Genomic DNA, 15,406 nt, shown 5'->3' with positions numbered 1-15,406 from the left:
CATGTCATTCACTATTGTTATACACAGTGTTTCATTAATTCCACAAATATGTCCTGAATACACGTCACATACCAAACATCAAGGTATGCGATACAGTCCATGTAGTGTGAATTAGACCTTTTCCTGCGGCACTCGTGGTGGTTAGATGTCAGTGGCGTCAGCTACCTGTGAGAGCATTCAGGCAGATACCTTTCGGTTTCCCAGATGTTCTGGGTTTACCTGGGAACACATTTCAGGTCGCTAGTACATAAATGGAATTTGTGCTTCTCCTTCCCCAGTCGTGCTGCATGGAAACAACCTGTTAGTCTTTGGAGGTACAGGCATCCCGTTTGGTGAGAGCAACGGCAATGATGTCCATGTCTGTAACGTGAAGTATAAGAGATGGGCCTTACTCAGCTGTCGGGGGAAGAAACCCAGTCGTATATACGGACAGGTACCAATCCATGGCCGGTCATGGTGGATTTCCTTGTTTGGATTTTTCTAGTTCTGGGGACAGAATCTTTATGTTACTATCAGTTTTTTAAATGGAGAATAGATTCACTGTGGTTAACATACGATTTTTCAGCTCTGGTGCGAAATTGTAATTTGTAAATCTGGTTGCTTGCCTTTTGCTTTCCTTTTTCTCCCCCTATTTCTAATCCAGCTTAGGTTTATGATCTAGACATGTGTGAAAGGTTCTTTAAATGTCAGGACCCTACCCCACCTCCGCTCCCACTCCCCAAAAGATATTGGGCTACATATGGTCTGGGTCTGAATCTTGAGTTTAGAGTGATATGATTCTTTGAAGAGCTTTTTGACCTAAGTAGCAAAGTAGATGACCCCTGCACTTGGTTAAGAGGTGAAACACAGATCACATAGAGATTAGTTTCCAGTTAGGTTCCAGTGCTTCAAACCTAGATTTGAAAAGATATATCCAGAAAGATAGGGTACAACTCACCATATATCAGAGACCCTTTGAGAGTAATGGGCTAAGCTTAAACACTCTTTGGCTGCTTTCTCAACTAGCTGGCATCAGTACTGACAGCTTCTAAGTTATGTGTAGAGGTACATGCTGGATAATTCTATATGCCACCACAAGATACATGTAAACTCTAAGAAATGACCATAACACTAGCCTCACTTACTCTAAAGAAGAGTCTGGTAGAAAACATCAAGTTTTGGGGACTGCGAACTCCAGATCTTACCTGAGGGATTCCAGTGGCTTATTTTCATGTCTGCTCCTTCTTCCTGAGAGCATTTTTCTTCAGACTGCTTAGAAGAGAAGGAGCTTTCAGTGGGAATGCCCATGTCCATGATCTATAAATTCCTTCCTTGGCCAGGACCCCTACAGACCCAAACCCCTTGCCTATCTAGTTAGAGCTTGCTTTCCAGTCGAGCAAAGGTTTACTTTTCTAAAAACAGTTTCCGTGTTCTCTAAAATCTTTAGTCCTTTAAGGGTGTGTGTGGTGTTTTAGAAGGTTAAAAAAAAAAACAACTAGAAAATTTCATAAAACCTGATTTTGGGGTATCTAATAAGTTTATGGTCTTTAATCAAGTGTTAATGAGTCAGTCCTGTTCACCTTTCTTCATTATCCAGGCCATGGCTATCATCAATGGCTCCCTTTATGTCTTTGGAGGGACAACTGGCTATATCTACAGCACAGACCTGCACAAATTAGATCTTAATACCAGAGAGTGGACACAACTGAAACCAAACAACTTGTCCTGTGATCTACCGGAAGAGAGGTGAGGTTTTAGGAGTAAAGCATGTTTATTCTTTCTTACTACGATTTGACTTTTTTCATTGGTGATATGGTTTAAAGAAAACTCTTTGGCCCAGTTAAAATAGTTGACTGCCTGTTAGATTCCAGTTCATCATCATCATCGTAATAAGGGAATGATTTTTCCCTCTGAACTACAGAGTTTTTTTCATGTTATTCTTCTCATACTTGAGTTATCCTATAATAGGAAGGTAGTAACACTTTGAAGAGAAAACCAATGGTAACAGTCGTTAACAAAATTTCATATTACAGGCAAAACAATTACTTTCTAGTTATTTTTTTATTTCCCTTTTTAACTTGCATATTAGGACTCTTTGCCTCATTTGCTCACAGCTGCATCTCCAGTACAGGGCTCAGTGCCTTGTCCGTAGTGGTCCTCAGTGAATGTTGATTGGGTAGATGGATGAATGGACTGATGGAAGGAAAGAGGGAGGGAGGGAGCATGGTGAGTGAGTCCTTCCTTATAAATGCTCTATTAAATAGCCAAATATCATGATTCTCTGTAGTTGTCTTTTAGTAGCAGTTCTAGATCTTTCCTAATAGCAGTTCTCTCTTCTTAGAATTAAATTCACTGGAAAACTTAAAGACATCTTTTGTTCTCTAGTTTAAAAGCAAAAGTAGTAAATAGTTTTTTATTCATTCTGTTTAGACTATCCAGTATCTCTTCGTTGCCTTTAAACAAAATGGCATATAAGTGCTAAGGAAGAATTTATCTTTATTATGATATGTTAGTTGGCTGACTATTGCAGAGCTACCGTGAGGGGACTAGGGAGATGGACTGTTACTGGAATAATTTTGATGTAATTTATTTTATCAGCACCAGGGCCTTCAGGGAAGGGAGGAAACAGATTAAGTTTTCAAAGCATTTTCACATGGTTGCCTTCTTTGAATCGTTTTATGGACATGTTATAAATTGTTCCAGCTTGTAGCTAGACTGCTTGGATAAAAGTTCTGGTAGGCGTTTTACATTGTATTCACAGTTCTATGCAGCATAATTTTTCTGATACCTTTGTATCTGTTAAATAAGTATCTTAATTTGACCGCCCACAGTCTAGGGTTTCTAATTAAATGTAGGCAGATCACTTTTTAAATCTCTATTAACTTCTCCCCTTATAACAGAGTTATCACAAAAAGATTATAGCAAATGTAGAAAATACAAATAAGCAAAATGAGGAAAATAAACAAAATCTAAACTCAGTAATAACCAGGGTTAAAATTTCGGATATAACCTTATGGTCATTTTTTTCACATGTTTGTGAAACTGTACATTTTTAATGGGGCTGTAGCCCATCTGCTTTTATAGAACAGTTTTTTCTTTCAGTTAATGACATGAAGCCACGTTCTCAATATATTAATCATTCTCTGTGCCTACATTCTTACTGGTTGCATATAATCCATTTAACGTATATTCTGTAATTTAACCAATTCACTATTATTAAACACTTAGGTTATTTTTGATAATTTATTATAATAATGATGCAATAAAAAGCCTTGTGGCTAAATCTTAGGTAGATGATGTTTCACTTAATTATAAACGTATTTTATTGTGTATTTCAGATACAGACATGAAATTGCACATGATGGGCAGAGGATTTACATCTTAGGAGGTGGTACTTCCTGGACAGCTTATTCTTTAAACAAGGTATATTTTAAAGAGAGAGAGAGAGAATAGAGACAAGCAAGATAATTCTGTTACTGTATGTACTTTAATTTTTGAAAAGGTTTTTCATCCACATTCATGGTATGTTAAATGCTCTGTATACTATAAGGCTGAACTCTGTGCCCCCGGTACACTCTCCAGTTGCCAGCTGTATTGTCACACACCGAAAATACTTTATAAGAATTATCCCCTTTCTCTGGATGAGGAAAGTGACTAAAAGGAAGCTATAGTAGCTTGAATGGAGAAACTAATTCGAATTGGAACAAGGATTCTCAAAATGTCTCGTCCCTCTCATCAGGACAGGCATTTTTAGAGCTACACATCACTAACTTCAGGAAGCTGGGCTCAGAGGGGCCCTTATTCATCCACCCCTGTGGCATCTCCACGTGCACAGTCCGGGGGAAGCTAGAGGGGGCTGCGCAGCTCCTGGTCTGCTCTGGAACCTCAGTGGGCTTTTCAAGTTTTGTCAAAACTGTATGCTCATGTTCTCTGACCAACACTTGCTTTTTTCTGTTATAAAGGTGAGACATGTTCATTGTAGACAATGTGGAAGTTGCAGAATCCCAACTTTTTTCATTTTTCTCTGTGATTTTTAAATATTGAGATCATGTATATGCTTAATTTTCAACTGCTTCATTTAATGTTTTGTCTTATATTAGAATTAGCAAGGATCGCAGAAAAGCAAAGGAAAAAAAGACTTTAAAACAAAGAATATATATTTGTACAGGCTGTTGTTAAAAATATAGTTTTCTGGCCAGCTAACATTATTTGTGTGTATCTCATTTTTCTTCTCTCTCCAAGATCCATGCATACAACCTTGAAACAAATGCATGGGAGGAAATTGCAACAAAACCCCACGAAAAAATAGGTAAATTTATATCGATTTGTTTATCTTTAACAAATATATTTTATACTTGTTTTGGAAGGGAAAAATTAATTTTATTGAGTTATATAACAAGTAAAATATCTTTTGAACTGGTATTAGAAACTACTTTTATTCCTTAGCCCAATTATTATTGTTCCTCAGCAACTGAGCAGAGACTTTTAATGGGAATTGCTTAATTCCGTGGAAGTGGGGAAATATGGGGGGGGGAGGTGGTAAAAAGTAGGCACTGAAATCAAGATCTGCCTTTTTCCTAGTGGGGCTTGGGAAAGTCAACAGTAACCCCTGCCTTCCCCACCCCACTTTGTTTCTATGCCGTCTTAACGTGGTACCATTATGATATGGCTTCTGCTGGCTTTTTGCTAGTGTAAAATAAGGGAGGATTGGAAGGACTATTCAGTGTTTGCTTAATGCAACAAAGCGACTGTTTTAAGTGAGTTACTCATAGTATGTCTTTGCTCTGTCACTTTAATGTTATTTTCAGTCTGTCTGTGAATAATGAAATTTCTGTGTTTATGTGTTTGGCAGGTTTTCCTGCAGCCCGAAGATGTCACAGCTGTGTTCAAATAAAAAATGGTAAGGATTCTGAATAACTTTCTCGCTTCATTTTTGGAAGTTACATGCTGAGGATGTCTTATTTCTTAATAATAGCTCTTTAAAAGAGACATAACTTTGGGAAGAGTTTATTTCTAGGAGTTTAAACTTAGAAGGAAATTCATGAGGTTATGCTTCTTCCAGCAGTTTCCATAAAGTAAACTGGTATGGTGTTTGGGTTCCCTTGGTTAGGAGAGAACTCGAAAATCAGCGATAAACAAACTGTCCTTGTACCACCTGATCTTTCAGCACCCCCACCTCCACAGATGTTTGTGGTTATGGTGGCGAACACTGATAATCTTGACATATAATAGAGACCTCAGTGGACATTGTACTGTGACCACTAAAATTGTCCTAACTCCTTCAGCGTGTTATTTTATAGTTTATTCTGTTCTCTGTCTGTTACCAAATGGAGCTCTTAGCTCTTTGTTTGACCATATTACAACAAAGGCACTTGTATGGCTTCAGAAAGCAGCTGCAGCTACTTTATCTAAGTGTGATAAATGGCTCCTCTTTGGGTACCTTTTGTGTCTCTTAATTTACAGTTTATTTTATAGTTTGATAGAGTACCTTAAATCTTTTTCCGGGAGGAAGTTGTGTGTAAATGAGTTTGATAGCCTGTATCCTTTCAGCAGCTCAGTTCAGATTTTACTAGGATTATGCTGCCGCTTCTAGTACAGAGGTTCTTTTTATTATGCTTCTACTTTTTGGATAAGATTTATAGATAGTGGCATTCATTGTTCAGCTTTGCCTCTCTAAGAATAGAGCAGTACTTTTTTTGAATCCTAGCCAAAAAGCTTTCCAGTGTATTTTATGGTTTAATTAAGTATTGACTTGAACTTGATCTAGACCTGAATTAAGACCTCTATCTAGTCATTCGATTCTTTGAGGCCAGGCACCATACTAATGGAATTTAGCCATAGTTCTGGGCATTTAGTTTGAAGATCCACATAGCCTTTGTTGCAAGTTTTCTAATTACTTATAACTAATTGATGAAAAAAACAAAAACAAAACAACAACAACAACAAAAACCTTTGATTTTGGAAAGGTTTTGTTCCTGACAAAAATAGCCATACAGATCAAATGGGGCTTCAAGCTGTCCTCTTTGGGCTGAAGAAAGCTTGGAAGAGTGTCTTTCGTGCCCCCAGGCTGAACGTTGCCGGGAATGTTTCTCCTCAGGTGAAATGTCTACATGGAGAACATTTGTCTCTGTGGGCAGATAAATGTCTGTGCTTTCCAGGACATTATTTAAAAGACGAGTTTGTAAACTCGTGGCCTGCAGATGTGTTTTGTTGAGCCCATATGTGTGTTAAAAATTTCTGAATTAGTGGCTAACATTTAAAAATCAAAATGTTTCATTTTTAAAGAAATCCAGATTTCCACCCTCTCTTTAAAAATTGCAAGATCTGGCAGTTGCTGACCTAAGTCCTGAGTAGCATCGATCGGCCAGGGCTGCATGGCCGTCTCCCCCTTCTCGGCCCGTGCACTGCTGCGTATTCCCTGGACCGCCCATTTGTTTCTTTTCCCTGGACCTTCTCAATCATTCACTCTCTGTGCCTGGCAACTGTAGGGGTTTGAATTTGAGAACTTGGACGTAAAGCCTCTCTAGAGGCTTGTGTTCTTACTCCTAGCTAACAGTGTCCAAACTACTGAGGGATAAGATGGCAGCAAGAGAGGCCCACCCAGCTGAAGTCGTCTGTGGCATGGGGAAATGACTGGTCCCAGATCAGCTAGCCATGTGGTCTCCTACGACACATGCTGTAGCTGTGGCTCATTTCCTTCATGTGATCTTGACTTTCTTTTCTTTTGATAGATGTGTTTATTTGTGGGGGCTACAATGGAGAAGTGATCCTGGGAGATATCTGGAAGTTGAATCTGCAGACTTTTCAGTGGGTAAAGCTCCCGGCTACCATGCCAGAGCCCGTTTATTTTCACTGTGCAGCTGTTACACCAGTAAGTTCTTATTTTTCTATCTTCCTTATGCAGTTGCAGATGATAAAGGAGATCTTTTTAGAGACATTAGCAAGAAAAAATGATTCTGAAATTAGCAAACCTTGCATTATGAATGTGTTTTTAAAACTTTCTTCCAAAGCTAGTTCTTGTGAAGAGAACAGAAAAAACATCATATACAACTTTATAAGCATAAATGGAAAAGAAATGCTGTGCATGGCATTCAGGCCCGAACGGCAATGCCAGGGGGCTTTCCTGGGGTGGCAGAACAGTTCTACCCCATGATGCTACATCATTGAAGATCCTGCTAGTTTTCGGAATGCAAAGACCTTGATTTTTCATGTCTGTATTCCTAGTTTGGGGCACAATGGATACTTAGTTTAATAGTCTAATGTTTGTTAAGTTGTTGAAATAAGAAAACATTTCTAGTTATTTAAACCAGTCTTGATCCAGGTGCTGTGTTGGGATTGGTGAGAAGTTTTGTCTCGCCTCATCTCAGTTCAGCATACTGTGGATTTTTTTTGCCGAATCTTCAGCCATTTGAATTTATCCTCTTTGACTGCCATTTGTCCATAGGCTGGTTGCATGTACATTCACGGAGGAGTGGTGAACATCCACGAAAACAAACGGACTGGGTCACTGTTTAAGATCTGGCTGGTGGTACCTAGCCTGCTGGAACTGGCGTGGGAGAAGCTGCTTGCGGCCTTCCCTAACCTAGCCAACCTCTCCCGAACACAGCTTCTGCACCTTGGACTCACACAGGGACTCATCGAGCGCTTGAAATGAGGATTTCTAGACTGTTCATTGATACTGGAAATGTTAATTTAAAGAGACTCCTTTATTTATGGGCAGTGTAGAATGTGCCACAGAGAGGATTGGTTACCCTGCTCAAGGCCTTATTCAGAAAATACATCAGATGCCTTTCTGTACTCTGGTTTTAAGTTTATGGAATCTCACTTTCCCTTGTGCTTCTTTTTCTGCTTCTCTCCCACCCGCCCCACCCCACCCCTCCCCACACACATGCTCACATACTCCCTCTTCCTCGACGGAGTTGAGGGAAAGTCTGAAAGCACTCTAATGTCATGGATCAAGATAAAGAATTTTTTGAAAGAACTCAACATATGACCATGTCAGCCAGTGCTCTATAAATTACAGCAACACCATCCATGGAAACAAAAACCAAATTAGAAACAAAAGTTTCAGTCCCACACCAACAAGACGTTTGGGGATAGGACAAGAAGGCTAACCTTGAGAACCCTGCAGGTTATATGTAAAGCTAGACGTTTAACTTAACTGTGTTCAAAGACACACCTAATCGAGTCGCTGGATCTAATGGCAGCAGTGATTGACGTCTTGCTGCATAGATACACAAACCTGATTTTTGACTTTAGTCAAAAAAGTTAAGCAGCTCAGCAACTCTTAATTAAATTAGCGATTTCTGTTCTCATCCTTATGGTGCCAGCAGTGGTTAGAATTGGCTTGTCAAAAGACGTATGTGCGTGTCGTAGTTGTGCTATTTATTGTTGCTTTTAGAAATTATGACACCAAGAACGTTTCAAATCAAGAAACTTTTGGTGGTCAGAGTCCTTCGTTCTGAGCAGTTTTGAAATTCTCCCATGCCTGTTAGTGGTTTCAAGTATCTCTTTGACTTCTTACTTCTTCATGGGGACTGTAGACCCTAAGTACATGGCACAGATGCCATGGGACTTAAACGTAAGCCCCTGAGAGGCCCGAGAGGAGCAGGGCGGGGAGGGCTTCTGCTCCGGGCCGTGTGTGAGCTGTGCCTGTCACGTTGACCGTTTCCTTTCAGAGCTCGTGTCTTTTCTAACTCTGGGCCACACACCTGCCATTTTCTTAGGTGACGGGTTTTATCTCTAGAAAGCCAATTGGCCCTTGATTTTTCTCTTAGCTTATTGCCTCCTTCTCTTTCTGCTTCAGTGTGCATGGTGCTGTAACTGTGTAGTAAATGGATAAAAGGTCTTGGGGGAAAAGTCACAGGTCCTCCTTCCTGAAGAACTAAGTACCATTTTAAAAATTAGCATGAGGAAGGAACGAAACTGAGGATCATTCTGGCGTGAAATTTTAGTTCTGGTTTGTTTCGTGTTGTTTTTTAATTCTAAAAGAGAAATACCTAAATTGTCACTTGCTTTGCCTTCAGGCTGCTAGAGTAGGTCAGCAAGTCGCTGAGACCTGAGCATTTGGAAGGCCTTAGCTGTACAGAAGGTGCTAAAGGCATCCAAGAGGACACAATGCTGATTGTCCCATTGGTCCCCTCACAACAGGCAACTCTGATGGGAGGTTTAGGACACATTTTTCCTTTAAGTGCCTCTTTTTCACTTAGCTTTTAAAGTTACTCTCCTTTTTCTCATGTGGGGATTTAAAATCACTTTTGAGTTATGCTAAAAAAAATTGCCATCCAGTGCTTAGTTCTGGGAAGAGAAAACTGTGGCCTCTAGACTCGGACCCCCCAACTTCCAAGCCTCATCATAACATCCCATCCATGTTGGGCTCAGTTCGCGGAGCTGTATTCAGTAAGGTCTTAGAATAACCACTCATCCGTGAGTCTGGGTCTTTGCGGGGAGAGTGAGGGGTTTGGAGGAGAAGAGGAAAAGGAGCAGCTCCTCTAGAGGTCCCACCGCATCTGGCCATGACTGGTCCACCTGGCATTTACTATTCACTACCCACCGCCAGGCTTGCTCCGGTGAGGACCTCTCTCCAGAGCAAGTCAGCATGAGCAGCTCTGTTAGTTCGAAACAAAGCTTTGCTGCGTGATTCCAGCCTGGTCTCTGGATTACTGGGGGAAGTATACCCAGAATTGAACAAGTCATGCTGTCGAGGGTGGCGAAAGGATTTTCATTATGGACTTACACAGGGACCAAAGACTGAATGCTCAGCCTCCGTGCTTCTCCTTCCATGGTTCTTGGGATATAAGCAGGTCTCTAGCTCTGTGTCACAAGAGAGCTGGTTCAATCTGCACTCACTAGCATCCTTTTTAAAGCCTTCTGAGGGTGATCATCTTTGAGGTAGACTTTGGAGGCCTGACATCCAAGACCTTGTGTGTGACGTTTTCATACGCAAGTCAGAAGTGTCTTCTTTTAATCTAACACTAGTGAAGATGATGTAGTGTGACCAGCTGTGAGTGCTTAGAACTACACATTATGCGCATGTTCTGGATGCCAAATGAGACTGTATGTATGATGACTTAAATGTAGATGACTAGGATTTTTCATAAGGGGTCACCAGGCATTTTAGTATCTAACCAGCTTTTAAAGTTATTCTTGAACTTTAACTGAATTCCTGACACTGTTACTTGATTTAGGAAAGTTTATGCCTGCTGCTTCTCTGCCTCTTTGAGGTACTCCCAGCCATCTTACTGCAGTCCTGTAAATTTAAGTGCAATATATAGAAACACATATGGATATATACAGATTTATATATAGGGTGTGACTATAAAGCAGGGAGACTACTTTTTTGTATCTGTCTTGGGGAAGCCAGCTCATTACTTTAGAGACAGACTATATCAAGAATTTGAGATGTGACCGGCTGAATTAAGCCAACTCTTGGTAGAGCTGGATTTTCAAGTTCGTGTTTTCTTGCTCCATTTCTTGTTCCTTGGGTTTCTTAGAGTTGAGACTTTCCCATCATCTTTGTACGATCTCATGTCTGCATATCTTTCTACATTTCTTTGCCCAGGAACAAGGAAGTCTATCTGTGAGAGTTTCCTAAATGGAGAATTAAAACCTAATATTTAATACTGTCAGTTCTCCCATGTATATACTAATTTATCTGTGAATGTCATACTTTATTAAATGAAGAAAATCATGCTTTCTTCATTTAATAAAGTGTTTTCCACATCCTGGAAAATCTATAAACCAATATAGAATAGATTGAAATTTTAACTGTAATTCAGGGGCCAAGCTGAACCTTTTTCCACTGGCAGAATCTTCTTTTTTCAGGGCCCTAGTGACATGATGTAAAAACTTGCTCTAAACTCTTCATGTCTATTACATAGCTAGATTTTAAAAATATAATAATGAACATTAACATTTCTAAGAAGAAGGTATATTAACAGTGACCTTTGGTTACCCAGAATAGCAAGAGTAAAGCACAGATAATTGAAATCCATAGATAATCAGCGTTTCAATTTTCTGTCAAACAACTGATTCATATTTAGTTCTTCCTCCCTACCCCTTTCCCACAAGCACCTCCTTTTTAATGGAGTGAGGCTAATGAGCAATTAGAAATGATAAAGGAAGGATCACGGGGAGCTAGAAACCAGCGACGTATAAGCAGCCCGGTTAGCTGTAACTGGTCAACCTGCTGACAGCTGTTGAATGCTTACATTAGGACCCAGGGGTGGTAATCTTGAGTTTAGATGTTACTCTTCACTCCTCTGCTTTGGCGTAATTTCCTGCCCTGAGTTCCAGGCTGTCTGTCCTCTAACCACCAAAGAACTCTTAGCACCTGTGGGAAGGAAAAGCAGAGTAGGATGCAGAGGGAAGCCCATCATTTGAACACATTTTTCTGGCTCTTGACAGATACTTGCTGTTCTTGCAGGAGCCTCATTTTTTCCTTTGGAGATGCCTTTTCCAGCCATATAGCTTGGCATGTAGGAAAAGTTGAATTATCCTCTACGACTACATTGGTCTTAATTCTGTAAAACCATTTTGTTTTTAGGTGGTCTTACAGATGTTTAGAAAGTGGCACAGGTCACAGAATTGCCTACCTGCCAGCACTCTGATGTAGCACAAAAAGCCATTTTCCTTATTCTTCATCGTTCTGGCATTGAGCTCCAGGATGGATGGGGGCTTATGGTCTCATGATCATAAGCTCCCAAAACTAGTCACCACTAGCTTGAATTGCTTTGTTCCCAAATACCCTGGGACTCCGGGAGTGTTGGCAAGGCCTGAGGGAGGCTCCCTGGAGTCCCTAACCTCCCCGTGTGTCGTGCATCACCGTGGGATCTTGCCCGGAAGTGGTATTCCCGCTCTACGGTCTTTAGATTTGGCGGAAAGCGACCTCCTCCCCTGTCCGGTGTTTCGAAGAGAGGTTCTTAGTTGTGCTTCAAAAATGGTGCCATCTTTTTAGTCTACTTTTCATGTCTTTTTTTTTTTTTTCCACTTTTTAGAAGATTTTTAAAGGCCCTGCTTAGTCAGTGTACAGGGTGAGTCAGAGGCAGTTTCACCAAGCTTAGTAATTGCTGTTGTACTAGTTGCACATTTAAACTACAAAGGAGGCATCAGAAACACACCGGTGGGCTTTCTCTAAAGCCATTTCCTGTACATAGTCTGAGCAGGGACAGCGCCAGGCCTCTCCCTGTAAAGGCCCCTGCCGATGAGGATTTTACTGGAAGAACCTAGGCAAGAAAGGGAAACCTCTCTCACGCGTAGTCTCTGAGGGCGGGCCTGGACTCCGCGCAGGGTGTGCAAAGGCCACACACGATGCTTGCCTTACTATAAAGCTATCGCCACAGTCCTGTTAAGTAGTGTGGAAGTCCTTTTGCAGTCTGGTGTGCATGCCGTGTGATCAGGACAGCTTTTCCACCTTACCTGGTTTCCTACAAGCAGGTAGGAAATATAGTGAATTTACCCTAAAATGTCCAATCTGTATTTATGTACCTTGTCAGTGTTTTGTTGTTGGTTTTCTAAAACAATCCGATCAATAAATCTTATCCAGATCTATTTGGTTCAAGGCCACCTTGATTGTCTGATGGTAATTTGTGTGTATGTGAGCGCACCTATATGACCTAACCGTCAGTCCCACCACCCAGCAGGGTCGACTCTTCTCTGTACCTAATCTGTGGGTCATCCACCGTCCCCTCCTTCTCTCGGCTTGCCGTCTGGAACTCCGGGACACACACAATAGCCCCCTCAGCAGAACGCTGCTCACTCCAGGACGTCAGCAAAGGCGTGACTGTGGTGCAGGCCACACTCCCCTTTACTGCCCCGTCTCACGTATTCCCCAGACTACCACTAGACGAGTTTCTATGAACGTGTCAGCGCTTTTCTGAAGGGTTGGAGGAGCTACAGGGAATTCAAGGGGAAAATGTGAACCTTTTCATACAGAGTCACGACTCTCATGATTCGAGGGAAAAGCCCCAGGAGGAGCCGAGCCCTTCACAGGGGCCCTTTGGGGATAAAACCACAGCTCCTAGTTCTGGCCTTGGTTTTCCAGATGCTTCCTTCTCCGAAACCTCTGCTTTGTGTCACTTCACCCTCTAGGAGAATCCCTTCTCCCGGCAGTACCTTTTCTCAGTCTCTAAAGTCTGTAATTGGTGGGGACACTCCAAGTCTGGTCATTTTTAAGGTCTCCTGTCCAGAAATGCACACGTGCACTCTTATTTTTAAGTGTTTCCATTAACAAACTATTGGATCAAATACATCTTCCCAGGACAGATCATCTTAGATATTATAAGATAAATCTACACGGAGGAAAAGATACAATTCCTATTTAATTTATAAGGCTTCTCAGCCCCACTAACAGTTAATACATTTATGATGCAGAGTGGTTTTATTTCCTTTGGTTTATTTCTCTTACTTCTTCTAAAGTATACTCTCCTCAGACATACCAGGAAAAGGGAATGGACCCTACACCTTTAAGACTTTGGACCAGCCAGAGCTTTGTATCTGATTTGGGTCTTACGGCCTATCTTAGCTGGGGGGAGGGGTTTCAGTGCCTTAGTAGATTTGGGTGGTTTTGTTCTTCCAGTTCATGTATGAGACGCATTTGTCCAAATGCTAATACTAAGCTATTACAACAGTAGAACCACGTTCTCTTCCAGTTATTCTTCTGTGGTCATTGATTGAAGGGAGAGGACATTGATAAAACCACCCAGTTTCCATACTACCTTCAGAGCAAGTCCCAGGTTCCAGACAAGCGCTACGCCATAGAGTTTTCTGCAGTAAGGGAGATGTTCTGTAATTTCGCTGTCTAATATGTGGTAGCCACTGGCTACTGAGCACAGGCCCACCTGTGACCCAACTGGTTTCCAAACCATGAGGCATCAGCCATGCTTCTTAAAAATATAGATTCCTGGGCCCAAATCCCAAAGATCCTGTTTCAGTAGGTGAGTTATTTAACAAACTCCTCAGTTTATTCCAATTTAGCTGGTTTGCAGCATATGGGAATCCAAGCCCTGCATCTAAGCTAACTGCCTGGTGCTGGCTGAGATCACCTAGAGACCTCACTACCTTATTTGTCATTGTCACACTTAATTGCCCAGCAAGGAAATAGAGCAAAGGCCCGAATGAATGAACGCTCGCCAGTCCTTGTTCTGTCAGTACTCAGTGTGAAGATGGCAGACTAGCCAGCCACGTTTACCTCCCTCTTGGAGAACCACTAATAGTAAAATGTCTGCAGTGGTCTTTTCCCCACAATGGGGCTAATAATAGTAACCAGTCTCTTGACATTATTGTGTGGCTTAAATGAGTAGATACGTGTCAAGTGCTTGGAACAATGCCTGGCACGCCGTAAGCGTTATTGGGTATTTATTATTATTGACTTCTACAGTGGATGGAACCAGAAATAAAGAAAGAATTTACTTGAAATCACAGAGTTAACCAATAAAGAATTTAAATATAAGAGGATGAGGCAGGGGAGGTAGATCGACGTGAGCTAAATCCTCATCTTCCGTAGCAGGCAGGTAATATATAGAATGTCTCGACTTGAAGCACTAATCAGGAAAGCGTATTAATTAGAGATGTAGAGGAAGGTATCCAAAAAAACACTCGCCTCAATGGCTAACAGTAGTGACACAGGCAGGGAGACGAGAAGGGCTGCAGCAGGGACTGTCGTGTTTTTTTAAGTGTGTTCCTTGGTTTTATTGGTTTTTGCCCCCTTTTCTTCCTTTATAAAGCATACCCCCCCCCCGCCCCCTTATGGCTCTTTCAGTTTAGCTCCTCTTCAGGATACTGTACATCCGGGTCCCTTCTGAACAAGTCAGGTTGTAAATGATTGGGTGATTCAAAGGGTGGAGCTGGAGGATTAGATTAGAATTTTTTAAGTTCTTCATTGATTCAGCTGTAGCCTGACCGGTATTTGGGAATCTGCGATTTAAAAGCCAATATTGGAAGCTAATAGAGGGGAAAGTATAGGGAGAGAGGGAATTTTAAAAAAATACACAGTCTCTCAAGGTTTAAGTGTGGTTTTAGCCTGTCACCCAGAGCCTGTTCCTCACTATCCAGTCCGTTCATAAAATCAAGCAAGAAAATTATTCTAGGGCAGAAGCCTTTTATTTTATAAACTCCACTGTGAGGCGAGAGGAGGTATAGAGTGTTTTTTAGTGACATACGAAGCACACCCCACAAATCTAACCATCCCGCATAGGCCTCGGACCTGGCCTCAAAGTCACAAATGCAGAAGTGAGACACTTTTCTCAGATTCTCAAGTACAAAGTGGTCCAAGGGCCTCTTCAGCAGTCAGCTCAACAGGAAGGCCTCAGCAGCTCACGTAGGAAGGGAGGTGCCAAGCCCTGCTCAGTCAGGGATGGCAGTCACCCGCCAGGCCCACGCCAGGGCTAGGGAGAAGGACAGAGATGGGTGGGGGGTCTGGCCACTTACT

General features: G+C 41.5%; 1 protein-coding gene across 2 annotated transcripts in view; it reads left to right on the top strand.

The window, feature by feature from the left end:
- The window catches only part of KLHDC10 (kelch domain containing 10), a 49,442-nt gene extending 38,838 nt beyond the window's left edge, over nt 1-10,604 (top strand). Inside the window, exons 3-9 of one of the 2 annotated variants that reach the window (XM_015588372.2) lie at nt 279-433; nt 1,577-1,725; nt 3,318-3,402; nt 4,222-4,288; nt 4,832-4,879; nt 6,711-6,850; nt 7,424-10,604. In XM_015588372.2, the coding sequence (XP_015443858.1) occupies nt 279-433; nt 1,577-1,725; nt 3,318-3,402; nt 4,222-4,288; nt 4,832-4,879; nt 6,711-6,850; nt 7,424-7,633 (854 nt within the window). In that variant the 3' untranslated portion in view covers nt 7,634-10,604. The remainder of the gene's footprint in view (nt 1-278; nt 434-1,576; nt 1,726-3,317; nt 3,403-4,221; nt 4,289-4,831; nt 4,880-6,710; nt 6,851-7,423) is intronic. The other variant, XM_006910522.2, reaches the window with a different exon arrangement.
- Nucleotides 10,605-15,406: the final 4,802 nt, after the last annotated feature.

Source organism: Pteropus alecto, unplaced genomic scaffold, assembly GCF_000325575.1.
Source record: "Pteropus alecto unplaced genomic scaffold, ASM32557v1 scaffold22, whole genome shotgun sequence".
In the NCBI taxonomy this organism is placed as follows: domain Eukaryota; kingdom Metazoa; phylum Chordata; class Mammalia; order Chiroptera; family Pteropodidae; genus Pteropus; species Pteropus alecto.
The sequence above is the reverse complement of the archived record's forward strand: the minus strand, read 5'-3'. Positions and strand labels throughout refer to the sequence as shown.